The sequence below is a fragment of the Crinia signifera genome, chromosome 6 (genome assembly GCF_055691185.1).
Source record: "Crinia signifera chromosome 6, ASM5569118v1, whole genome shotgun sequence".
Taxonomy (NCBI): domain Eukaryota; kingdom Metazoa; phylum Chordata; class Amphibia; order Anura; family Myobatrachidae; genus Crinia; species Crinia signifera.
Window position 1 is genome coordinate 25,413,117 of NC_139222.1, and position 26,174 is coordinate 25,439,290.

At 49.9% G+C, this 26,174-nt stretch overlaps 2 protein-coding genes across 4 annotated transcripts in view; both read left to right on the plus strand.

The window, feature by feature from the left end:
• The window catches only part of LOC146009552 (uncharacterized), a 485,071-nt gene that overhangs the window by 182,220 nt on the left and 276,677 nt on the right, over positions 1-26,174 (plus strand). The window lies entirely within an intron of this gene.
• Positions 9,733-26,174, plus strand: part of LOC146010164 (uncharacterized) — a 41,437-nt gene continuing 24,995 nt past the window's right edge. Inside the window, exons 1-2 of one of the 3 annotated variants that reach the window (XM_083151129.1) lie at positions 9,733-9,887; positions 11,375-11,463. Coding sequence is in view for 2 of the 3 variants with exons in the window: in XM_083151127.1 (XP_083007253.1) it covers positions 14,904-15,203 (300 nt within the window). In the remaining variant the exon portion in view is untranslated. Of the gene's footprint in view, positions 9,888-11,374; positions 11,464-14,902; positions 15,204-26,174 lie in introns of those variants that run through there. The other 2 variants (XM_083151127.1, XM_083151128.1) reach the window with 2 other exon arrangements.

A 26,174-nucleotide genomic window follows, 5' to 3' on the forward strand; every position in this document is an offset into this window, starting at 1 on the left:
CAAAAAATGGGGGACAAAGTGACTAGGGGTCCCCCGTATTTTAAGAACCAGCACCGGACACAACCAGCCAGCAGGGTAATGCCACAGCCGGGGGAAACTTATTATATAAGCTCCCGCGGCCAAAGCATTAACCCCCTGGCTGGTCAGCATGGGCAGGGGTCCTGGGGAAGTGGGGACCCCCCCAATGAAGGGGTCCCCCCCCTCCAGGACTTACCAGCCTATGCTGATAGTCCGGGGCTGTCCCCGATGCCCCTGGGCGGTGGGCATCGGGCAGATGGCTTGTGTAAAAAAAGAAGTAAAACTATTGTTTTATACTGGCGAACTATGAGTCCCAGCAAGCCTACCCCGCATGCTGGGACTTGGAGAACCACAAGTCCCAGCATGCGGGGCATTAAAGGGCCCGCTGGCACTTGTAGTTCAGCAGTGCAAAAAATAGTTAACAAAATCACACTGACACACTGTAAAATAAAAGTTTAATACATACAAATCACTGGGCGGTGGGCATCGGGCTGATGGCCACAAAACATCGGGCTGATGGCCACAAAACACTTGTGGTTCTCCAAGTCCCAGCATGCGGGGTAGGCTTGCTGGGACTCATAGTTCGCCAGTATAAAACAATAGTTTTACTTTTTTTTTTACACAAGCCATCAGCCCGATGCCCACCGCCCAGGGGCATCGGGGACAGCCCCGGACTATCAGCATGGGCTGGTAAGTCCTGGAGGGGGGGACCCCTTCATTGGGGGGGTCCCCACTTCCCCAGGACCCCTGCCCATGCTGACCAGCCAGGAGGTTAATGCTTTGGCCGCGGGAGCTTATATAATAAGTTTCCCCCGGCTGTGGCATTACCCTGCTGGCTGGTTGTGTCCGGTGCTGGTTCTTAAAATACGGGGGACCCCTAGTCACTTTGTCCCCCGTATTTTGGGAACCAGCGCCGCACCTTGAGCCTGGTGCTGGTTTCATGAAATCAAGGGGACCCCGATTTGTCGGGGACCCTGATTTTATGTCACCAGCACCGGCTCAGTGAGCCCGGGGCTGGTTATGCTCGGGCTGGGGACCCCGCGCTCGTTTTTTTTTTATTTTAACCCTTTCTTTTATTTTTTACAGCAGAACCCTGCACAGAACATTGCGATCTGTGCAGGGTTCTGGCTAATTCGCCTAACAGACCCTGGTCTGAAATAAGTGCGATAATTAGGCACCTAAAAAATGCGATGTGCAAATGCACATTGCATTAAATAAGCGACTTCTATACTTTTCTATACGAAAACATCTGGATGCGATAAAAATGCGAATTAATCACGCATTTTTACTCAGCATACCTTAACGCACATAATATGCGATTTCAGTCCCTTAGCGCATCCCATTAAATTAACGATTTAATGGGAAAATGCGATATCGCCATTTTGTGGTCTAATTACCGCAAAAAAACGCTAATCGCATCCCATAGAATGTCACCCATAGCCTCCATTTATTCAACTGTGAATGAGATGAAGGCAACTTTGTTGCAGATATTGTAGCAATATATTGTACTGCCAACATTTTATTCCATACATAACATAACAATCACACCCTGATTTGGAGAAGGTTTTGCTCATTGATAATCCCATTAGTCCATTATTTTGCACCATCCCAAAAATACACAAGGATGTGAACAAACCCCCCGGTGTCCCCATAATTTCGGACCAGGGGTCATTGTTCCATCCTTTGTCAGTATATCTAGACAGCTTGTTGAACCCCTGTGTCCAGAAGATGTCTTCTTATTTACAGGACACGACTGATTTGCTCAGAGTATTGGAGAGGGCACAACATGATAACAATTTGATGAATGTGCAATGTATTTGCACAGCTGATGTCACTAGCCTCTACACGTACATCCCCCACGATGCGGGTGTGGAGGCAGTGGGAGCTTTCTTGCATAACAACCCTTACTATGTAGGGCCGCCCATACACCTGTTCCTGAAACTTTTGAGATTGATCCTCACGAAAAATTATTTCTTGTTTGAGGGCAAATTTTATTTGCAGATTGCCGGCTGTGCAATGGGGTCCTCCGTGGCCCCGGCATATGCCAATGTCTTTATGCACAGCATTGAGCAAGAGTTATTTTATATACAGGGCCATCTTAGATCTGAGGTCATGGTATATAAACGGTTCATAGATGACCTATCGATCGTGTGGCAGGGTGAAAAAGAGTGCCCGAGTGACCTTTTGGAAATGCACAACATTTCCTCTAGTGTGGTTAAATTTACCCACAAGTTAGATGTAACATCAGTCCAATTTTTGGATGTTCATATAGAGTTACATAATCGGCAGTTTAAAACATCTCTGTTTACCAAACAAACAGATACGATCACCATTTTACGTAATGAGAGTTTTCCCCCAGCACCTCTTCGGAAGGGCTTACCCTACTCCCAGCTTCTCCGGGTAAAGAGGATCACTTCTGAACCCACTGAGATTAAACCAGCTTTGGAATCTATGGTAGCCAAGTTCACCCGAAGAAGTTACCCCAAAACGGAGTTAGATCCAGTCATGAATAGGGTTATGGCTATGCCACGTACACAACTGCTTGAGTATAAAGAACACCCAACAAAAGATGTGAGGGTGTCACACGTAGCCGCGACGGAGCGCGGCGGGTACAGTACTCACCCGTCCGCGCCCGCCGCCGGCTAGCGTGTGCAGGCTCCGGTCTGCGGTGTGCGGGTAGCGGCAGCTCTGGGTAGGGATGGCAGCAGTAGTGGTGCCGGGAGGCCGGCGTCGCCATCTTGGTTGAGGGCAGGAGACAGATTGGCCCAGAGTGGAGGTTCCCTCCTCATCCTGTGCTGACAGCCAATGGCAGCCATCCTCTGGGGATATAGGGGATCTGCCTAGGCTGTTCAGTGTCAGTGCAATGAGTCTTTGGAGTCATTCACAACTCCTAGCTGATTCCCGGATCCTGGCTCTTTCTCTCCTGACTCTGGTGCCTTGCTCCCTGCATCTTGCTACAAGGAAGTTTTCTCCTGACACCAATGCTGCAAGTCCTACCTAGTGCTTGTTCCTGCTTGTGTCCCAGAATTACCCTGCACAGCTTCCCGCTGTCCTCCTTCATACAACTCATTCATTCCATCATCTTTCAGTCATCCGGATCCATTTCTTCTGTCATCAAATCAACCTCCTTCCGGATCCTCATCTATGTACTCTGGCTCACCAAGTATACGTTTCCAGATTTCCCTGCCCGTTATTAGTATTGTGCTGGACTCTATTTAATTTATTCCAACTGTCACTTAAAGAAGTATTTGAGTGAAGTTTATCATTTATGAAATCCGTTATTAAACCTGCACGTTTCAATCCTACTCCTCCTGGTCCGTCTCCGGTTCCTGTGCACCACACGACTCCATCCAACCCTTTAGCCGTGACAGTTTGCACTGACCCGATGGAATCGGGTGAAGCACAGGCCTCCATGACGGATGTTCTTCAAGGCATCATGGCTCGATTGGAACAAGTAGAGACTACCCAGCGTCAAGTGGCTCAATTTCTCCAGACCTTGTCATCACCTCAGGCGGCTCCCTCAGTTTCAGCAGCACCAACCTCCGGAGCTTCGGCCCCTGCTGCTCCCCCTGGGCCAGCTGCTCCTCACCAGCTACACCTGTCAACCCCCAGTAAATATGACGGGTCCCCGAGGGGGTGTCGAGGATTCCTGAATCAATGTGACGTCCATTTTACCCTCCAGCCTTCCAATTTCCCCTCTCCCAAGACTCGGGTGGCTTACATCGTGTCCCTACTGGCGGGTCCAGCCCTGGAGTGGGTGTCCCCCCTTTGGGAGCGTGCGGATCCCATCCTCAATAACTATGAAGAATTTGTGGCCTCCTTCCGTCGCATCTTCGACGAGCCTGGCAGAGTGTCCTCCGCAGCCACGGAGATCCTAAGGATTCGTCAGGGCAGTCGCCCAGTGGGACAATATGTCGTACAATTTCAAACCCTGGCTTCCGAACTCAGATGGAACGAAGAGGCTCTCGTTTCTGCCTTTTGGAACGGCCTAGCCGGGCGCATCAAGGACGAGTTAGCAACTCGCGATTCTCCTTCCACCCTGGCTGAACTCATTTCATTATGTAACAAAGTCGATCTGCGACTCCAAGAACGCCAACTTGAGAGGAATCGCTCTGATCGCCTTCGCCCTCGATTTCCTTCCAATGTCGCACCAGCCTCCAAACCAACCCCGCCTCCTGCGGTGTCAACAGATGAGCCCATGCAAATCAACCGCTCCCGTCTCTCTCTCGAAGAGAAGTCCCGAAGACGGCGAGAGAATCTATGCATGTACTGTGGCTCCTCAGCTCACTTATTGGCTTCCTGCCCGCTGCGGCCGGGAAACGACCGCTCCTAATCTCCCCGAGGGAGGTCCGATTAGGAGTCTTGCTTCCATCTCCCTCTTCTTCTGATTCCACCATTCCGGTTACCCTTGTGTGTCCCCAAGGGAGAAAAAGAGTTCAGGCCCTATTGGACTCTGGAGCAGCGGGAAACTTCCTTTCTTCTTCTTTTGTTACCCAACATGCCCTGCCTGTGCAACCCCTGGGTCACTCGCTGGTCCTCACTGCAGTGGATGGGAGTCGAATTCGTAGTGGACAAATCACCCATCAGACCACCCCGGTGACACTGCTCATAGGAGCTCTACATCAAGAGACCCTCGAATTCTTCATTCTTCCACAGTCCTCACACCAAATGGTCCTGGGCCTTCCCTGGCTCTCCAAACATAACCCACACATCGATTGGACCAATATGGAGGTCAAGGCCTGGGGAACAGATTGCCAGTCTACTTGCATTCCTCAGATCCTTCCGGTCTACCAGACCCATCCACAACGTGAGGGTAACTGTCCTTCATCCTCTTCAGCTCCACCCTTGTCGATACCCGCACCATATCGTTCATTTACAGATGTATTCAGTAAAGGTGGTGCCGACACCCTGCCTCCTCACCGTCCTTGGGACTGCCCGATAGAGCTGGTGGCCGGGAAATTCCCTCCTCGTGGCCGCATCTATCCCCTGTCGCTACCTGAGACTGAGGCCATGTCCTCGTACATTCAAGAGAACTTAAACAAAGGTTTCATTCGACCATCTACTTCTCCGGCCGGGGCCGGGTTTTTCTTTGTGAAAAAGAAAGATGGCGGTCTTCGGCCATGTATCGACTATAGGGGCCTGAACGACATCACCATTAAAAACCGCTATCCCTTACCCCTTATCGCAGAACTATTCGACAAGATCAGAGGGGCAGCAATCTTTACTAAATTGGACCTGCGAGGGGCCTACAATTTGATCCGGATCCGTCCAGGTGACGAGTGGAAGACGGCTTTTAACACGCGCGACGGCCACTATGAATACCTGGTGATGCCCTTCGGCCTTTGTAACGCCCCCGCTGTCTTCCAACAGTTTGTAAATGATATCTTTCGGGACTTGCTGTACCACTCCATCGTAGTCTATCTAGACGATATACTCATCTTCTCTCCAAATCTCCAACTTCACAGACAGACAGTGTCCGAAGTCCTACGACGTCTTCGCCAAAATCAACTGTTCTGCAAGTTGGAGAAGTGCGTTTTTGAGGTCACGTCCATTCCATTCTTGGGTCACATTCTCTCCGCCACTGGGATAGAAATGGACCCAGAGAAGGTGAGAGCCATCCAAGACTGGGCAGCCCCCACAACACTCAAAGGAATTCAGAGATTCCTAGGGTTCTCAAACTATTACCGGCGATTTATCCGGAACTTCTCTACTATCGCTGCTCCCCTCACTGCTCTCACTTGCAAGGGAGCTGATCCAAGCCGATGGTCGCCAGAAGCATCCTCTGCCTTCCAGCAGTTAAAGAGAGCATTCATGACGGCACCAATCCTCCTCCAACCAGACCTCGACAGGCCCTTCATTCTCGAGGTGGACGCATCCTCGGAAGGGATCGGGGCCATCTTGTCACAAAAAGGTGAGGATCAAGAATTACACCCTTGTGCCTTCCTCTCCAAAAAATTCCTCCCAGCAGAGAAGAATTACCCCATCGGGGAACAGGAGTTGCTTGCAGTCAAAACTGCGTTAGAGGAGTGGCGATACCTTCTGGAGGGGGCACGACATAAGATCACCGTGTATTCAGACCACAAAAATCTGTCCTTTCTTAAACAGGCTCAGTGCCTTACTGCCCGCCAAGCCCGTTGGGCCATGTTTTTTGAACGCTTTGATTTCCAAATTAAATTCCGACCTGGAACCACGAATACTAAGGCAGACGCTCTATCCCGCTCCTTTGAGACGACCTCTGACCTAGAGACACCTCCTCGTCCAATCCTCGATCCGCTGGTCTTCGCCCAAGTAACCGTACAGCCATCTCCTCCTCCAGGTAAAACGTTCGTTCCCCCCGAACTTCGCAAGAAAATATTGTCATGGGCACATTCTTCCCGCTTCGCAGGGCACGCAGGAGCACAAAAGACCTTGATGTTCCTGTCACGTTCTTATTGGTGGCCAACCATCCGCCACGACGTAACCAACTTCGTTGCCTCTTGTGTAAGATGTGCTCAGCATAAAGTGCCCAGAACAACTCCCGCTGGTCCTCTCCGCCCGCTAACCATTCCCACAGAACGATGGACCCATCTGTCAATGGACTTCATTTGCGAACTACCTCCCTCAAAAGGTCATACCGCAATCTGGGTAGTGGTCGACCGATTCTCGAAAATGGTCCATTTTTTCCCACTAAAAGGTCTCCCCTCTGCTCCAGTACTGGCTCAGCTATTCATCTCAACCATTTTTAAACTTCACGGACTGCCCAAAGAGATTGTATCCGACCGCGGAGTACAGTTCGTTGCAAAGTTCTGGAGAGCTCTCTGTGCCGCGGTACAGGTCAAACTCAAGTTTTCCACTGCCTTTCATCCCCAGACCAACGGCCAGACAGAACGGGTGAATCAAGACTTGGAGGCCTTTATCCGACTGTTTGTCTCGTCTTCCCAAGATGACTGGGTGGATCTTCTCCCGTGGGCAGAATATATGCATAACAACTCCTATCACTCTTCCTCCGGAACCACCCCCTTCTTTACAGTATTCGGCAAACATCCACGATCTCCGGATTTCTCAGAATTATCCTCTTCCGAAGTTCCTGCAGCAACCACTTCATTACAACGCTTTGCTAAAATCTGGTCGGATGTCCACACCGCTCTTCTTAAATCTTCCGCCCGATACAAGAGGATGGCAGACAGGAAAAGAAGGGCAGCGCCCAGATTGAAAGTCGGAGACCGGGTATGGCTGTCTACCCGCCATATACGCCTCCGTCTGCCCTCTATGAAGCTGGCTCCCCGGTTCATTGGGCCATACCCTATCATCCAAGTCATTAATCCTGTCGCTTATAGACTTCAACTTCCTCCTTCCCTAAGGATTTCGAATTCCTTCCATGTGTCCCTCCTCAAGCCTTTAAGGTTGAACTCTTATCAAAAGAAGATTCCCAAACCGCCCAAGATTAACTCCGAAAGTGGGGCTGAATTCGAGGTAAGACGCATTATAGACTCTCGTTGCCGCAATTCTCGTACCCAGTATCTGGTGGAATGGGTTGGGTTTGGTCCCGAAGAGAACTCTTGGGTGGATTCCATTGATTTGCACGCTCCAAAACTGGTAAAGCAATTTCTCCAGAGAAATCCGCACAAGGCCCATAGGCGCCCTGGGGTCACCCTGAAAAGGGGGGGTACTGTCACACGTAGCCGCGACGGAGCGCGGCGGGTACAGTACTCACCCGTCCGCGCCCGCCGCCGGCTAGCGTGTGCAGGCTCCGGTCTGCGGTGTGCGGGTAGCGGCAGCTCTGGGTAGGGATGGCAGCAGTAGTGGTGCCGGGAGGCCGGCGTCGCCATCTTGGTTGAGGGCAGGAGACAGATTGGCCCAGAGTGGAGGTTCCCTCCTCATCCTGTGCTGACAGCCAATGGCAGCCATCCTCTGGGGATATAGGGGATCTGCCTAGGCTGTTCAGTGTCAGTGCAATGAGTCTTTGGAGTCATTCACAACTCCTAGCTGATTCCCGGATCCTGGCTCTTTCTCTCCTGACTCTGGTGCCTTGCTCCCTGCATCTTGCTACAAGGAAGTTTTCTCCTGACACCAATGCTGCAAGTCCTACCTAGTGCTTGTTCCTGCTTGTGTCCCAGAATTACCCTGCACAGCTTCCCGCTGTCCTCCTTCATACAACTCATTCATTCCATCATCTTTCAGTCATCCGGATCCATTTCTTCTGTCATCAAATCAACCTCCTTCCGGATCCTCATCTATGTACTCTGGCTCACCAAGTATACGTTTCCAGATTTCCCTGCCCGTTATTAGTATTGTGCTGGACTCTATTTAATTTATTCCAACTGTCACTTAAATAAGTATTTGAGTGAAGTTTATCATTTATGAAATCCGTTATTAAACCTGCACGTTTCAATCCTACTCCTCCTGGTCCGTCTCCGGTTCCTGTGCACCACACGACTCCATCCAGCCCTTTAGCCGTGACAGAGGGTCATTCCATGGGTGAATCGATATTCCACTTCCACTACGACTAACACATGCCAGGTTAAGAAACTCTGGCCCATGATTGCCACTGACGAGGATTTGCCCTTATTGAAGGGGACTAGGTTGTTGCCCAGCTATACCAGGGGTAGGATCATTAGTGACTCCATTGTCAAGTTAGATATTACAGGGTGGGGCAATCCCCAGAAGGAACATTTCTTAACAAGAAGGAACGGGTGTTACCGTTGCTTGGGATGCACCACCTGTAGGGCGATGAATGCGGGCACCACTTTCAGTCACCCACATTCCGGTAAGAGGATTCCCATCAAATATCCACTTACGTGTAGTTCCTCTTATGTAGTGTACCTGCTCATGTGTCCATGTGGCCTGACCTATGTGGGGAAAACCCAGCGCACCTTCAAGGAGCGTATGGCCCTACATAGGTCGGGCATTAATGCGGCACTGAATAGTGGATCCTCTGATCAATCGGTCCCCAGGCATTGCCTCAAAATGGGACACAGTGTGGCAAGCATCAAATCAATCATTATTGACCATGTACCCCACAACATGAGAGGAGGGGACAGAAACAGGTTGTTATCGCAGAAGGAAAGTAGGTGGATTTACACTCTTGGCACGGTGGCTCCCAGGGGTCTTAATGAGAACCTGGGCCTCCAGTGGTTTCTGTGAACTTGAGTGCCATCCCTGTCTTATTTTTGCTGATGTTTTTTATTTGTGCTATTTTCTTTAATATTTCTTTAATTTTTCTTCTAAAATATTTTTTTCTGATTGTTATGTTATGTATGTAATAGTTCCATCATTATGCTTGAATTTGGTTAGATTTTTCTTTACCTGATAGTATACAGTGTTGATGGCCATTAACATTATCATTAATCCCCTACTAGAGGTTGGCTCTATTGTTGTTTTTTTCGTTTTATAAATATATATATATATATATATATATATAATATGTCACCTGCTTCTATACTCCTGGGCGCACATATGTCCTGACAAGGGGTGTCCCGATTATTATTTGTGACAGTGCATACACAGTGCTTGAGTGGCAGTATTTTTTGACACATGAGATTGGTATATTATTAAATGGTATATGTCTTTATAGCTTAGATACTTTTATTATCATATCTAGATTGTTATAAGCCCAAAAGCAGCTATATGCCACTATCTGTTTTTATGACACATGTTTTTTCTCTTGTTTGATCATTTATTCTTGTTTACAGGTTGCCTGGCTACCAGACTACAACACTGCTGAGCGCTGATTGGATAGGTGCGGTCACCTGACCGCTTTCCCGGGACGTGGAAGCTCCGTTTGGCTCTAGGAACCCTTGTGATGTGACAGCAGGGGGAAGCTGATTAGAGCTACACACTCCCGGAGATTGACGGCGTTTGCCTGCAGTCCACAGCTGATCGTGGTGATCGTGAGTACGGGCGTGTCCACGCCAGGGGTGTGTGGGGGTGGGTTTTATTCATGTGCTTATGTGTATTTATATGGTTTGGTGCTGTGCACACATTGTCTGTCCTTGAAAACGGGGGTGCTATACCCCGAAACGGGATTATGTAAAAACCGGACCCGGACTAAACTCCGGACCGCCGGACAGGACATCAAAATCTGCAGTCCGGAGCTTATAGGGTCCGGTCCGGGGGGTGTCCTGCCTGGGGGGTGTCTTGTCCGGGGGGGGGGGGGGTCCCTGTGATAGCTATCACCAGGGACATGGGGGAGGGGAGATTACAGCCTCCCCGGGTGGTCCGGACCGTCCGGTTTTTGGGGACTAAGTAAAAACCGGACCCGGATAAGACACCAGAACGCCGGACCATACATCAAACTCTGCATTCCGGAGCTTATAGTGTCTGGTGACGGTCCGAGGGGTGTCCCATCCAAGGGGTGTCTTGTCCGGGGGGATGCCTGTGATTGCTCACACCAGGGAAATGGGGAAGGGGAGATTACAGCCTCCCCGTGTGGTCTGGACCGTTCCAGTTTTTATTATACCCCCGGACCATGCGGTGAGGCTGTATTCTCCCCCCTCTCCTCTCCCAGGTGACAGGTGCGAGAGCAGCCCCATCAGATGGAGCACCCCCGGACAGGACACCCCCGGACCGGATACTACAAGCTCCGGAATGCAGAGTTTGATGTCCAGTCCGGCATTCCGGTGTCTTATCCGATTCCGGATTTTACCCATACCCGCAAGGTCCGGACCATACAGGGAGGCTTTATTCTACCCCCCCTCCTCTACCTGGTGACAGGTGTCACAGGCAGCCCCCCGGACAGGACACCCCCGAACAGGACACCCCCCGGGCCGGAGGCTACAAGCTCCAAAATGCAGAGTTTGATGTCTGGTCCGGCGGTCCGGGGGTTTTGTCCTGGTCCGGTTTTCACCCATACCCCCCCCCCCCCGAAACACCGTTGGAATAAAGGCTTTTTATATTCCTTACTGAGTCTGCGTTGAGTGCCGCCCGCATCTACATATATATGACTGGTATGAAATCCCGGTGTTCACAATCCCGACAAGGGGGGGGGGGGGCGTGGACCCCCCCTTGTGGGCTCGCTGCGCTCGCCACACAGCAGGCCCGGTGCCTCGCTACGCTCGGAGGGAGAAAGTGTCGGGATTTCAGCGGTCGGGATTTTGAACGGTAGGATTCCGACCGCCAGGATTTCAACTGCATCCCATATATGTGTATATATATATATATACATATACATACTGTATAAGTGTATGGTATATATCTATTGTTTAGTATAAGTAGATACCTGTATGAAGATAGTTATGACTAAGTTGCAAGGCGGGACCCTGAATCTATATACTGAACAAAGCCAGTGTGTGGGCCATTGATGGCTTAAAGGGTGTGTGTCTCTCAGACCAATGAAAAGAGATTTCATTGTGTACTGTTGATTTTCTATTGTATACAGTACATAAAACCAGGCATCAGAAAGGAATCTGGTCAGACACACCCAGACTGTTAAACTCCTGGATCCGGGACGCACTTTCATACAAAAAGGTATATTGTTGGCTTTAATTCTCTGAAATTTTCCAGCTCTGAAATGTTATATTTATCTGCTGAAATACTATAGACTGTTAGTATAAGTATCTGTTTGCTGTAACTCTAGATTTGTATAATGATCTGTTTGTTATAAATAGTCTCATTGTAATTAACTATATTTGCTGCTATATCTTCCCTTTGTTGATTAAATCTGTTTTTGTCACCTCCCTACCGTTCTGCATCTCTCTATCCCATGGGTGGGGAACCTTCTGAGGTCCGAGGGCCATTTTCAATGAGGCATAATGCCTCGGGGACCATTTATAAAAAAAAAAAAAAACGTACAAATCATCCTGCGGCAGCCGTCCCACGCTCCGGCGGCTGCCGCAGGTTACGAGTCGCCGGTCTGTGTGGTCCGGCGGCTGTGCAGGGAGTCTCATACAGGCGAAATCTCGCGAGAGGTCAGTAGCTCTCACGAGATTTCACCTGTACTTGACTCGCTGTACAGCCGTCGAGAGGGTGGGCGGGCTCCGGGGGCCGTATACTGAGGTTCCCTACCACTGCTCTCTCCCCTCCCTACCTTTCTTGTCTCTATATTTGCTGTTATATCTTCCCTTTGTGGATTAAATCTGTTTTTGTGCCTAAGGCCACAATACAATAGTTTATACAGTTGTATACTCTTTCTTAAAGGTATTTAATGTGTGCATAACCACACCAGAGGTATATTTTGCTAATAGATGTAGTTTGCATCCATCTCTATCCCCTCCCTACCATTCTTCATCTCTCTCTCTCTCTATCCCCTCCCTACCATTCTGCATCTCTCTATCCCCTCCCGGAATCGGTACATCTGTCAGACCACACTTAGGTCTACAGTCATTAGGTCAACCCCACTAGGTCGACTAGCAGGAAGGTCGACCTGACTTAAGGTCGACATGGGCCAAGGTCGACATGACTTAAGGTCGAATTTGCATAAAGGTCGACATGAGGAAAGTCGACTGGTCATAAGGTCGACATGGGTTTTTCACTGTTTTTTGACCCGAATGTCGGCACAGTCGACATGGACACAGTTGGCAATGAGAATCGGACCCTCGCATTGCTCGCTTCGCTCGCCACAGCTTTAATAACCTCCTCCGCGCCCTAGTGGATGGTAGGGCATGAAATACCGCCTGTCGGCTCAAAAAAACAGTGAAAAACCCATGTCGACCTTATGACCAGTCGACCTTCCTCATGCTCATGTCAACCTTTATGCAAATTCGACCTTAAGTCAGGTCGACCTTCCCGCCAGTCGACCTAGTGGGGTCGACCTAATGACTGTAGACCTAAGTTCATTCTAATAGATGACCGCTTCCCCCCCTCCCTACCATTCTGCATCTCTCTATCCCCTCCCTACCATTCTGTGTCTCTCTATTCCCTCCCTACTATTCTACATCTCTCTATCCCCTCCCTACCATTCTGCATCTCTCTATCCCCTCCCTACCATTCTGCATCTCTCTATCCCCTCCCTACCATTCTTTGTCTCTCTATCCCCTCCCTACCATTCTTTGTCTCTCTATCCCCTCCCTACCGTTCTGTGTCTCTCTATCCCTTCCATACCGTTCTGCATCTCTCTATTCCCTCCGTACCATTCTGCATCTCTCTAACCCCTCCCTACCATTCTACATCTCTCTATCCCCCCTACCGTTCTGCATTTCTCTATCCTCTCCCTACCGTCTTGTGTCTCTCTATCCCTTCCCTACCATTCTGTCTCTCTATCCCTTCCTTACCATTCCATGTCTCTCTATCCCCTCCCTACCGTTCTGATTCTCTATGTCCCCTCCCTACCATTCTGTGTCCCTCTATCCCCTCCCTACTGCCCTGTGTCTCTTTTTATCCCCTCCCTACTGCCCTGTGTCTCTTTTTATCCCCTCCCTACTGCCCTGTGTCTCTTTTTATCCCTTCCCTACCATTGTGTCTCTCTATCCCTTCCCTACCGTTTTGTGTCTCTCTATCCTCTCCCTACCGTTCTGTGTCTCTCTATCCCCTCTATACCGTTCTGTGTCTCTCTCTATCCCCTCCCTGCTGTTCTGTATCTCTCTATCCCCTCCCTGCTGTTCTGTATCTCTCTATCCCGTCCCTGCTGTTCTGTGTCTCTCTATCCCCTCCCTACCATTCTGTGTCTCTCTATCCCCTCCCTACGGTTTTGTGTCTCTCTATCCCCTCCATACCATTCTGTGTCTCTCTATCCCCTCCCTACCGTTCTGTGTCTCTCTATCCCCTCCCTACCGTTCTGTCTCTCTCTATCCCCTCCCTACTGTTCTGCATCTCCCTATCCCCTCCCTACCGTCCTGTGTCTCTCTATCCCCTCCCTACCGTCCTGTGTCTCTCTATCCCCTCCCTACTGTTCTGTGTCTCTCTATCCCCTCCCTACCGTTCTGTGTCTCTCTATCCCCTCCCTACCGTTCTGTGTCTCTCTATTCCCTCCCTACCGTTCTGTGTCTCTATCCCCTCCCTACTGTTCTGCGTCTCTCTATCCCCTCCCTACCGTTCTGTCTCTCTCTATCCCCTCTCTACCGTTCTGTCTCTCTCTATCCCCTCCCTACCGTTCTGTGTCTCTCTATACCCTCCCTACCGTTCTGTGTCTCTATCCCCTCCCTACTGTTCTGCGTCTCTCTATCCCCTCCCTACCGTTCTGTGTCTCTCTATCCCCTCCCTACCGTTCTGTCTCTCTCTATCCCCTCCCTACCGTTCTGTGTCTCTCTATCCCCTCCCTACCGTTCTGTGTCTCTATCCCCTCCCTACCGTCCTGTGTCTCTCTATCCCCTCCCTACTGTTCTGTGTCTCTCTATCCCCTCCCTACCGTTCTGTGTCTCTCTATCCCCTCCCTACCGTTCTGTCTCTCTCTATCCTCTCCCTACCATTTTGTGTCTCTCTATCCCCTCCCTACCATTCTGCATCTCACTATCCCCTCCCTACCATTCTGCATCTCACTATCCCCTCCCTACCGTCCTGTGTCTCCCTATCCCCTCCCTACCATTCTGCATCTCTATATCCCTTCCCTACCATTCTGCATCTCACTATCCCCTCCATACCGTTCTGTGTCTCTCTATCCCCTCCCTACTGTTTTGTGTCTCTCTATCCCCTCCCTACCATTCTGCATCTCCCTATCCCCTCCCTACCGTCCTGTGTCTCTCTATCCCCTCCCTACTGTTCTGTGTCTCTCTATCCCCTCCCTACTGTTCTGCATCTATCTATCCCCTCCCTACCATTTTGTGTGTCTCTATCCCTTCCCTACCATTCTGCATCTCACTATCCCCTCCCTACGGTCCTGTGTCTCCCTATCCCCTCCCTACCATACTGCATCTCTATATCCCTTCCCTACCATTCTGCATCTCACTATCCCCTCCATACCGTTCTGTGTCTCTCTATCCCCTCCCTACTGTTTTGTGTCTCTCTATCTTCTGCATAATGGCGACTCACCCTGGATGATGGGAGAGGCTGCAGCGGGAAGCTTCGTTAGCTCATTTGCATCCCACATGCTTCAGCTATCTCTGGTCCTTAGATTCTTTCTTCTGGTGCTGCCAGGTTTTTTGGCCCGGGTGCCGGCTCTACTAGGACTGCTGCCGCCGCCTCCTGATCGCACAAGGCCGCAGAGTACTCTTCTTCCGCTCGTGGCACTGCTCCGGAGTCTGTCACCGCTTCTGGTACCCTCTGCCATCTACTGGCGCCACTGCCGGCTCTTCTGCTGCTGGAGCGCTTCTACACTCCCTCGCCATCACCGGATGGTGAGGGAGCACCCCCACCTCGCCTGTGGTGTCCTGTTATACAGTAGGAGCGGCCTGTGGTGTCCTTTTATACAGGGGGAGCGGCCTGTAGTGTCCTGTTATACAGGGGGAGCGGTCTGTGATGTCCTTTATACAGGGGGAGCGGCCTGTGATGTCCTGTTATACAGGGGGAGCGGCCTGTGATGTCCTGTTATACAGGGGGAGCGGCCTGGGGTGTCCTGTTATACAGGGGGAGCGGCCTGTGGTGTCCTGTTATACAGGTGGAGCGGCCTGTGGTGTCCTGTTATACAGGGGGAGCGGCCTGTGGTGTCCTGTTATGCAGGGGGAGCGGCCTGTGGTGTCCTGTTATGCAGGGGGAGCGGCCTGTGGTGTCCTGTTATGCAGGGGTTGCGGCCTGTGGTGTCCTGTTATGCAGGGGTTGCGGCCTGTGCTGTCCTGTCATGCAGGGGGAGCAGCCTGTGCTGTCCTGTCATACAGGGGGAGCGGCCTGTGCTGTCCTGTCATACAGGGGGAGCGGCCTGTGGTGTTCTGTTATACAAGGGGGAGCAGCCTGTGGTGTCCTGTTATACAAGGGGGAGCAGCCTGTGGTGTCCTGTTATACAAGGGGGAGCAGCCTGTGGTGTCCTGTTATACAAGGGGGAGCAGCCTGTGGTGTCCTGTTATACAAGGGGGAGCAGCCTGTGGTGTCCTGTTATACAAGGGGGAGCAGCCTGTGGTGTCCTGTTATACAAGGGGGAGCAGCCTGTCCTGTCCTGTTTTTGGTGCGCGCCTGCGGCGCGCACTTTCTTTCTTGATCCTCCACATAAAGAACCTTTTCAGTCCTGGCATATCATGTCATGGGCATTGCGGTGTATGGCGTAACATGTAATGGGCATCACAGTGTGCCATAACGTTTAATGGCCATTACTGTGTATGATGTAACATGTAACTAGCATTATGGTATGCAAAATCAAGAATGAGATTGAAGCAAAGGTTAAAAAAATATCAACATAAGGCGGGTCAAAGGGTGGAGCTGGGGGTGGGACAGGGGCGTGGCAGTGGGTGTGCTGGGTGTGTGTCAAGGGGCGGGCCACTGTCCGGGAATCTCTCAACAAAAAGGTGGTAACCCTAGGTATCAGCAGTAGAAAAGAAAGAAGTAATAATGCCGCTGTATAGGTCATTGGTACGACCTCACCTAGAGTATTGTGTTCAGTTCTGGAGGCCATATCTCCAGAAGGATATAAATACATTAGAGACTGTACAAAGAAGGGCAACTAAAATGGTGCATGGCCTACATCACAAAACGTACCAGGAAAGACTAAAAGATCTTAATTTGTATAGTTTAGAGCAGAGAAGGGAAAGGGGGGACATGAGAGAGGGTTTTAACAAGGTACAGGTGGGAGACATTCTTCACAGGAAGAGGAGCAACAGAACACGGGGACATGCACTGAAACTACAGGTAGGAAGATTCAGGGGAAATTTGAGGAATAATACTGGGTTGCCGAGTCTCCCGAAAATCGGGTCCCCCTCCCGGCCCCCCGTAAGGGTGGGCAACCCTCCCGGATTCAGGGGGGACCCCCGCTGTCCACCCAGATCGCGGCATTAAAGTGCCTCAATCCTCGGGTCTCAGAGGAGGGGGAGGAGCTAAAATGACACGCAGTGACTGAGTACATTGTATATATGTGATTATCCTGGGGATACAGAGGACGGGGACATCTCTCTGGGGTATCTCTGTTACTGGCACCATCTGTAGGAGACACGCAGTGACTGAGGACATGGTATATATGTGATTATCCTGGGAATACAGAGGACGGGGACATCACTCTGGGGTATTCCTGTTACTGGGCCCATCTGTAGGAGACACGCAGTGACTGAGGACATTGTATATATGTGATTATCCTGGGAATACAGAGGACATCTCTCTGGGGTATCTCTGTTACTGGGCCCATCTGCAGGAGACACGCAGTGACTGAGGACATGGTATATATGTGATTATCCTGGGAATACAGAGGACGGGGATATCTCTCTGGGGTATCTCTGTTACTGGGCCCATCTGTAGGAGACACACAGTGACTGAGGACATGATATATATGTGATTATCCTGGGAATACAGAGGACGGGGACATCTCTCTGGGGTATCTCTGTTACTGGCCCCATCTGTAGGAGACACGTAGTGATAATCACATATATACCATGTCCTCAGTCACTGCGTGTCTCCTACAGATGGGGCCAGTAACAGAGATACCCCAGAGAGATGTCCCCGTCCTCTGTATTCCCAGGATAATCACATATATACATGTCCTCAGTCACTGCGTGTCTCCTACAGATGGGGCCAGTAACAGAGATACCCCAGAGAGATGTCCCCGTCCTCTGTATTCCCAGGATAATCACATATATATCATGTCCTCAGTCACTGTGTGTCTCCTACAGATGGGCCCAGTAACAGAGATACCCCAGAGAGATATCCCCGTCCTCTGTATTCCCAGGATAATCACATATATACCATGTCCTCAGTCACTGCGTGTCTCCTACAGATGGTCCCAGTAACAGAGATACCCCAGAGAGATGTCCCCGTCCTCTGTATTCCCAGGATAATCACATATATACCATGTCCTCAGTCACTGCGTGTCTCCTACAGATGGGCCCAGTAACAGAGATATCCCAGAGAGATGTCCCCGTCCTCTGTATTCCCAGGATAATCACATATATACCATGTCCTCAGTCACTGCGTGTCTCCTACAGATGGGACTAGTAACAGAGATACCCCAGAGAGATGTCCCCGTCCTCTGTATTCCCAGGATAATCACATATATACCATGTACTCAGTCACTGCGTGTCTCCTACAGATGGGCCCAGTAACAGAGATACCCCAGAGAGATGTCCCTGTCCTCTGTATTCCCAGGATAATCACATATATATAATGTCCTCAGTCACTGCGTGTCTCCTACAGATGGGCCCAGTAACAGAGATACCCCAGAGAGATGTCCCCTCTGTATTCCCAGGATAATCACATATATATAATGTCCTCAGTCACTGTGTGTCTCCTACAGATGGGCCCAGTAACAGAGATACCCCAGAGAGATGTCCCCTCTGTATTCCCAGGATAATCACATATATATAATGTCCTCAGTCACTGTGTGTCTCCTACAGATGGGCCCAGTAACAGAGATACCCCAGAGAGATGTCCCCGTCCTCTGTATTCCCAGGATAATCACATATATACCATGTCCTCAGTCACTGTGTGTCTCCTACAGATGGGCCCAGTAACAGAGATACCCCAGAGAGATGTCCCCGTCCTCTGTATTCCCAGGATAATCACATATATACAATGTCCTCAGTCACTGCGTGTCTCCTACAGATGGGCCCAGTAACAGGAATACCCCAGAGTGATGTCCCCGTCCTCTGTATTCCCAGGATAATCACATATATACCATGTCCTCAGTCACTGCGTGTCTCCTACAGATGGGCCAGTAACAGAGATACCCCAGAGAGATGTCCTTGTCCTCTGTATTCCCAGGATAATCACATATATACCATGTCCTCAGTCACTGCGTGTCTCCTACAGATGGGCTCAGTAACAGAGATCCCAGAGAGATGTCCCCGTCCTCTGTATTCCCAGGATAATCACATATATACCATGTCCTCAGTCACTGCGTGTCTCCTACAGATGGGCCCAGTAACAGAGCTACCCCAGAGAGATGTCCCCGTCCTCTGTATTCCCAGGATAATCACATATATACATGTCCTCAGTCACTGCGTGTCTCCTACAGATGGGCCCAGTAACAGAGCTACCCCAGAGAGATGTCCCTGTCCTCTGTATTCCCAGGATAATCACATATATACCATGTCCTCAGTCACTGTGTGTCTCCTACAGATGGGCGCAGTAACAGGAATACCCCAGAGAGATGTCCCCGTCCTCTGCATTCCCAGGATAATCACATATATACCATGTCCTCATTCACTGTGTGTCTCCTGCAGATGGGCCCAGTAACAGAGATACCCCAGAGAGATGTCCTCTGTATTCCCAGGATAATCACATATATACCATGTCATCAGTCACTGCGTGTCTCCTACAGATGGGCCCAGTAACAGAGATACCCCAGAGAGATGTCCCCGTCCTCTGCATTCCCAGGATAATCACATGTATACCATGTCTTCATTCACTGTGTGTCTCCTGCAGATGGGCCCAGTAACAGAGATACCCCAGAGAGATGTCCCCGTCCTCTGTATTCCCAGGATAATCACATATATACCATGTCCTCAGTCACTGCCTGTCTCCTACAGATGGGCCCAGTAACAGAGATACCCCAGAGAGATGTCCCCGTCCTCTGTATTCCCAGGATAATCACATATATACCATGTACTCAGTCACTGCGTGTCTCCTACAGATGGGCCCAGTAACAGAGATACCCCAGAGAGATGTCCCTGTCCTCTGTATTCCCAGGATAATCACATATATATAATGTCCTCAGTCACTGCGTGTCTCCTACAGATGGGCCCAGTAACAGAGATACCCCAGAGAGATGTCCCCTCTGTATTCCCAGGATAATCACATATATATAATGTCCTCAGTCACTGTGTGTCTCCTACAGATGGGCCCAGTAACAGAGATACCCCAGAGAGATGTCCCCGTCCTCTGTATTCCCAGGATAATCACATATATACCATGTCCTCAGTCACTGTGTGTCTCCTACAGATGGGCCCAGTAACAGAGATACCCCAGAGAGATGTCCCCGTCCTCTGTATTCCCAGGATAATCACATATATACAATGTCCTCAGTCACTGCGTTTCTCCTACAGATGGGCCCAGTAACAGAGATACCCCAGAGAGATGTCCCTGTCCTCTATATTCCCAGGATAATCACATATATACAATGTCCTCAGTCACTGTGTGTCTCCTACAGATGGGCCCAGTAACAGAGATACCCCAGAGAGATGTCCCCGTCCTCTGTATTCCCAGGATAATCACATATATACATGTCCTCAGTCACTGCGTTTCTCCTACAGATGGGCCCAGTAACAGAGATACCCCAGAGAGATGTCCCTGTCCTCTATATTCCCAGGATAATCACATATATACCATGTCCTCAGTCACTGTGTGTCTCCTACAGATGGGCCCAGTAACAGAGATACCCCAGAGAGATGTCCCCGTCCTCTGTATTCCCAGGATAATCACATATATACAATGTCCTCAGTCACTGCGTTTCTCCTACAGATGGGCCCAGTAACAGAGATACCCCAGAGAGATGTCCCTGTCCTCTATATTCCCAGGATAATCACATATATACAATGTCCTCAGTCACTGTGTGTCTCCTACAGATGGGCCCAGTAACAGAGATACCCCAGAGAGATGTCCCCGTCCTCTGTATTCCCAGGATAATCACATATATACATGTCCTCAGTCACTGCATGTCTCCTACAGATGGGCCCAGTAACAGAGATACCCCAGAGAGATGTCCCCGTCCTCTGTATTCCCAGGATAATCACATATATACCATGTCCACAGTCACTGTGTGTCTCCTACAGATGGGCCCAGTAACAGAGCTACCCCAGAGAGATGTCCCTGTCCTCTGTATTCCCAGGATAATCACATGTATACCATGTCCTCATTCACTGTGTGTCTCCTGCAGATGGGCCCAGTAACAGAGATACCCCAGAGAGATGTCCCCGTCCTCTGTATTCCCAGGATAATCACATATATACCATGTCATCAGTCACTGCGTGTCTCCTACAGATGGGCCCAGTAACAGAGATACCCCAGAGAGATGTCCCCGTCCTCTGTATTCCCAGGATAATCACATATATACCATGTCCTCAGTCACTGCCTGTCTCCTACAGATGGGCCCAGTAACAGAGATACCCCAGAGAGATGTCCCCGTCCTCTGTATTCCCAGGATAATCACATATATACCATGTCCTCAGTCACTGCGTGTCTCCTACAGATGGAGCCAGTAACAGAGATACCCCAGAGAGATGTCTCCGTCCTCTGTATTCCCAGGATAATCACATATATACAATGTACTCAGTCACTGCGTGTCTCCTACAGATGGGCCCAGTAACAGAGATACCCCAGAGAGATGTCCCCGTCCTCTGTATTCCCAGGATAATCACATATATATAATGTCCTCAGTCACTGCGTGTCTCCTACAGATGGGCCCAGTAACAGAGATACCCCAGAGAGATGTCCCCTCTGTATTCCCAGGATAATCACATATATATAATGTCCTCAGTCACTGTGTGTCTCCTACAGATGGGCCCAGTAACAGAGATACCCCAGAGAGATGTCCCCGTCCTCTGTATTCCCAGGATAATCACATATATACAATGTCCTCAGTCACTGCGTTTCTCCTACAGATGGGCCCAGTAACAGAGATACCCCAGAGAGATGTCCCAATCCTCTGTATTCCCAGGATAATCACATATATACCATGTCCTCAGTCACTGCGTGTCTCCTACAGATGGGCCCAGTAACAGAGATACCCCAGAGAGATGTCCCCGTCCTCTGTATTCCCAGGATAATCACATATATACCATGTCCTCAGTCACTGCGTGTCTCCTACAGATGGGCCCAGTAACAGGAATACCCCAGAGAGATGTCCCTGTCCTCTGTATTCCCAGGATAATCACATATATACAATGTCCTCAGTCACTGTGTGTCTCCTACAGATGGGCCCAGTAACAGGAATACCCCAGAGAGATGTCCCTGTCCTCTGTATTCCCAGGATAATCACATATATACCATGTCCTCAGTCACTGCGTGTCTCCTACAGATGGGCCCAGTAACAGGAATACCCCAGAGAGATGTCCCTGTCCTCTGTATTCCCAGGATAATCACATATATACCATGTCCTCAGTCACTGCGTGTCTCCTACAGATGGGCCCAGTAACAGAGATACCCCAGAGAGATGTCCCCATCCTCTGTATTCCCAAGATAATCACATATATACCATGTCCTCAGTCACTGCGTGTCTCCTACAGATGGGCCCAGTAACAGGAATACCCCAGAGAGATGTCCCTGTCCTCTGTATTCCCAGGATAATCACATATATACCATGTCCTCAGTCACTGCGTGTCTCCTACAGATGGGCCCAGTAACAGAGATACCCCAGAGAGATGTCCCCATCCTCTGTATTCCCAAGATAATCACATATATACCATGTCCTCAGTCACTGCGTGTCTCCTACAGATGGGCCCAGTAACAGGAATACCCCAGAGAGATGTCCCTGTCCTCTGTATTCCCAGGATAATCACATATATACCATGTCCTCAGTCACTGCGTGTCTCCTACAGATGGGCCCAGTAACAGGAATACCCCAGAGAGATGTCCCTGTCCTCTGTATCCCCAGGATAATCACATATATACCATGTCCTCAGTCACTGTGTGTCTCCTACAGATGGGCCCAGTAACAGAGATACCCCAGAGAGATGTCCCTGTCCTCTATATTCCCAGGATAATCACATATATACAATGTCCTCAGTCACTGTGTGTCTACTACAGATGGGCCCAGTAACAGAGATACCCCAGAGAGATGTCCCCGTCCTTTGTATTCCCAGGATAATCACATATATACCATGTCCTCATTCACTGTGTGTCTCCTGCAGATGGGCCCAGTAACAGAGATACCCCAGAGAGATGTCCCCGTCCTCTGTATTCCCAGGATAATCACATATATACCATGTCCTCAGTCACTGTGTGTCTCCTGCAGATGGGCCCAGTAACAGAGATACCCCAGAGAGATGTCCCCGTCCTCTGTATTCCCAGGATAATCACATATATACCATGTCCTCAGTCACTGCCTGTCTCCTACAGATGGGCCCAGTAACAGAGATACCCCAGAGAGATGTCCCCGTCCTCTGTATTCCCAGGATAATCACATATATACCATGTCCTCAGTCACTGCGTGTCTCCTACAGATGGAGCCAGTAACAGAGATACCCCAGAGAGATGTCTCCGTCCTCTGTATTCCCAGGATAATCACATATATATAATGTCCTCAGTCACTGCGTGTCTCCTACAGATGGGCCCAGTAACAGAGATACCCCAGAGAGATGTCCCCTCTGTATTCCCAGGATAATCACATATATACAATGTCCTCAGTCACTGTGTGTCTCCTACAGATGGGCCCAGTAACAGAGATACCCCAGAGAGATGTCCCTGTCCTCTGTATTCCCAGGATAATCACATATATACCATGTCCTCAGTCACTGTGTGTCTCCTACAGATGGGCCCAGTAACATAGATACCCCAGAGAGATGTCCCTGTCCTCTGTATTCCCAGGATAATCACATATATACCATGTCCTCAGTCACTGTGTGTCTCCTACAGATGGGCCCAGTAAGAGAGATACCCCAGAGAGATGTCCCCGTCCTCTGTATTCCCAGGATAATCACATATATACATGTCCTCAGTCACTGCGTGTCTCCTACAGATGGGCCCAGTAACAGAGCTACCCCAGAGAGATGTCCCTGTCCTCTGTATTCCCAGGATAATCACATATATACCATGTCCTCAGTCACTGTGTGTCTCCTACAGATGGGCGCAGTAACAGGAATACCCCAGAGAGATGTCCCCGTCCTCTGCATTCCCAGGATAATCACATATATACCATGTCCTCATTCACTGTGTGTCTCCTGCAGATGGGCCCAGTAACAAAGATACCCCAGAGAGATGTCCCCGTCCTCTGTATTCCCAGGATAATCACATATATACCATGTCATCAGTCACTGCGTGTCTCCTACAGATGGGCCTAGTAACAGAGATACCCCAGAGAGATGTCCCCGTCCTCTGCATTCCCAGGATAATCACATGTATACCATGTCCTCATTCACTGTGTGTCTCCTGCAGATGGGCCCAGTAACAGAGATACCCCAGAGAGATGTCCCCGTCCTCTGTATTCCCAGGATAATCACATATATACCATGTCCTCAGTCACTGCCTGTCTCCTACAGATGGGCCCAGTAACAGATACCCCAGAGAGATGTCCCCGTCCTCTGTATTCCCAGGATAATCACATATATACCATGTACTCAGTCACTGCTTGTCTCCTACAGATGGAGCCAGTAACAGAGATACCCCAGAGAGATGTCCCCGTACTCTGTATTCCCAGGATAATCACATATATACCATGTCCTCAGTCACTGCGTGTCTCCTACAGATGGGCCCAGTAACAGATACCCCAGAGAGATGTCCCCGTCCTCTGTATTCCCAGGATAATCACATATATACCATGTCCTCAGTCACTGCGTGTCTCCTACAGATGGGCCCAGTAACAGAGATACCCCAGAGAGATGTCCCTGTCCTCTGTATTCCCAGGATAATCACATATATATAATGTCCTCAGTCACTGCGTGTCTCCTACTGATGGGCCCAGTAACAGAGATACCCCAGAGAGATGTCCCCTCTGTATTCCCAGGATAATCACATATATATAATGTCCTCAGTCACTGTGTGTCTCCTACAGATGGGCCCAGTAACAGAGATACCCCAGAGAGATGCCCCCGTCCTCTGTATTCCCAGGATAATCACATATATACCATGTCCTCAGTCACTGTGTGTCTCCTACAGATGGGCCCAGTAACAGAGATACCCCAGAGAGATGTCCTCGTCCTCTGTATTCCCAGGAAATCACATATATACCATGTCCTCAGTCACTGCGTGTCTCCTACAGATGGGCCCAGTAACAGAGCTACCCCAGAGAGATGTCCCCGACCTCTGTATTCCCAGGATAATCACATATATACAATGTCCTCAGTCACTGCGTGTCTCCTACAGATGGGCCCAGTAACAGAAATACCCCAGAGAGATGTCCCCGTCCTCTGTATTCCCAGGATAATCACATATATACCATGTCCTCAGTCACTGCGTGTCTCCTACAGATGGGCCAGTAACAGAGATACCCCAGAGAGATGTCCTTGTCCTCTGTATTCCCAGGATAATCACATATATACCATGTCCTCAGTCACTGCGTGTCTCCTACAGATGGGCTCAGTAACAGAGATCCCAGAGAGATGTCCCCGTCCTTTGTATTCCCAGGATAATCACATATATACCATGTCCTCAGTCACTGCGTGTCTCCTACAGATGGGCCCAGTAACAGCGATACCCCAGAGAGATGTCCCTGTCCTCTGTATTCCCAGGATAATCACATATATACCATGTCCTCAGTCACTGTGTGTCTCCTACAGATGGGCCCAGTAACAGAGATACCCCAGAGAGATGTCCCTGTCCTCTGTATTCCCAGGATAATCACATGTATACCATGTCCTCATTCACTGTGTGTCTCCTGCAGATGGGCCCAGTAACAGAGATACCCCAGAGAGATGTCCCCATCCTCTGTATTCCCAGGATAATCACATATATACAATGTCCTCAGTCACTGTGTGTCTCCTACAGATGGGCCCAGTAACAGAGATACCCCAGAGAGATGTCCCCATCCTCTGTATTCCCAGGATAATCACATATATATAATGTCCTCAGTCACTGCGTGTCTCCTACAGATGGATCCAGTAACAGAGATACCCCAGAGAGATGTCCCCGTCCTCTGTATTCCCAGGATAATCACATATATACCATGTCATCAGTCACTGCGTGTCTCCTACAGATGGGCCTAGTAACAGAGATACCCCAGAGAGATGTCCCCGTCCTCTGCATTCCCAGGATAATCACATGTATACCATGTCCTCAGTCACTGTGTGTCTCCTACAGATGGAGCCAGTAACAGAGATACCCCAGAGAGATGTCCCCGTCCTCTGTATTCCCAGGATAATCACATATATACCATGTCCTCAGTCACTGTGTGTCTCCTACAGATGGGCCCAGTAAAAGAGATACCCCAGAGAGATGTCCCCGTCCTCTGTATTCCCAGGATAATCACATATATACCATGTCCTCAGTCACTGTGTGTCTCCTACAGATGGGCCCAGTAAGAGGAATACCCCAGAGAGATGTCCCCGTCCTCTGTATTCCCAGGATAATCACATATATACCATGTC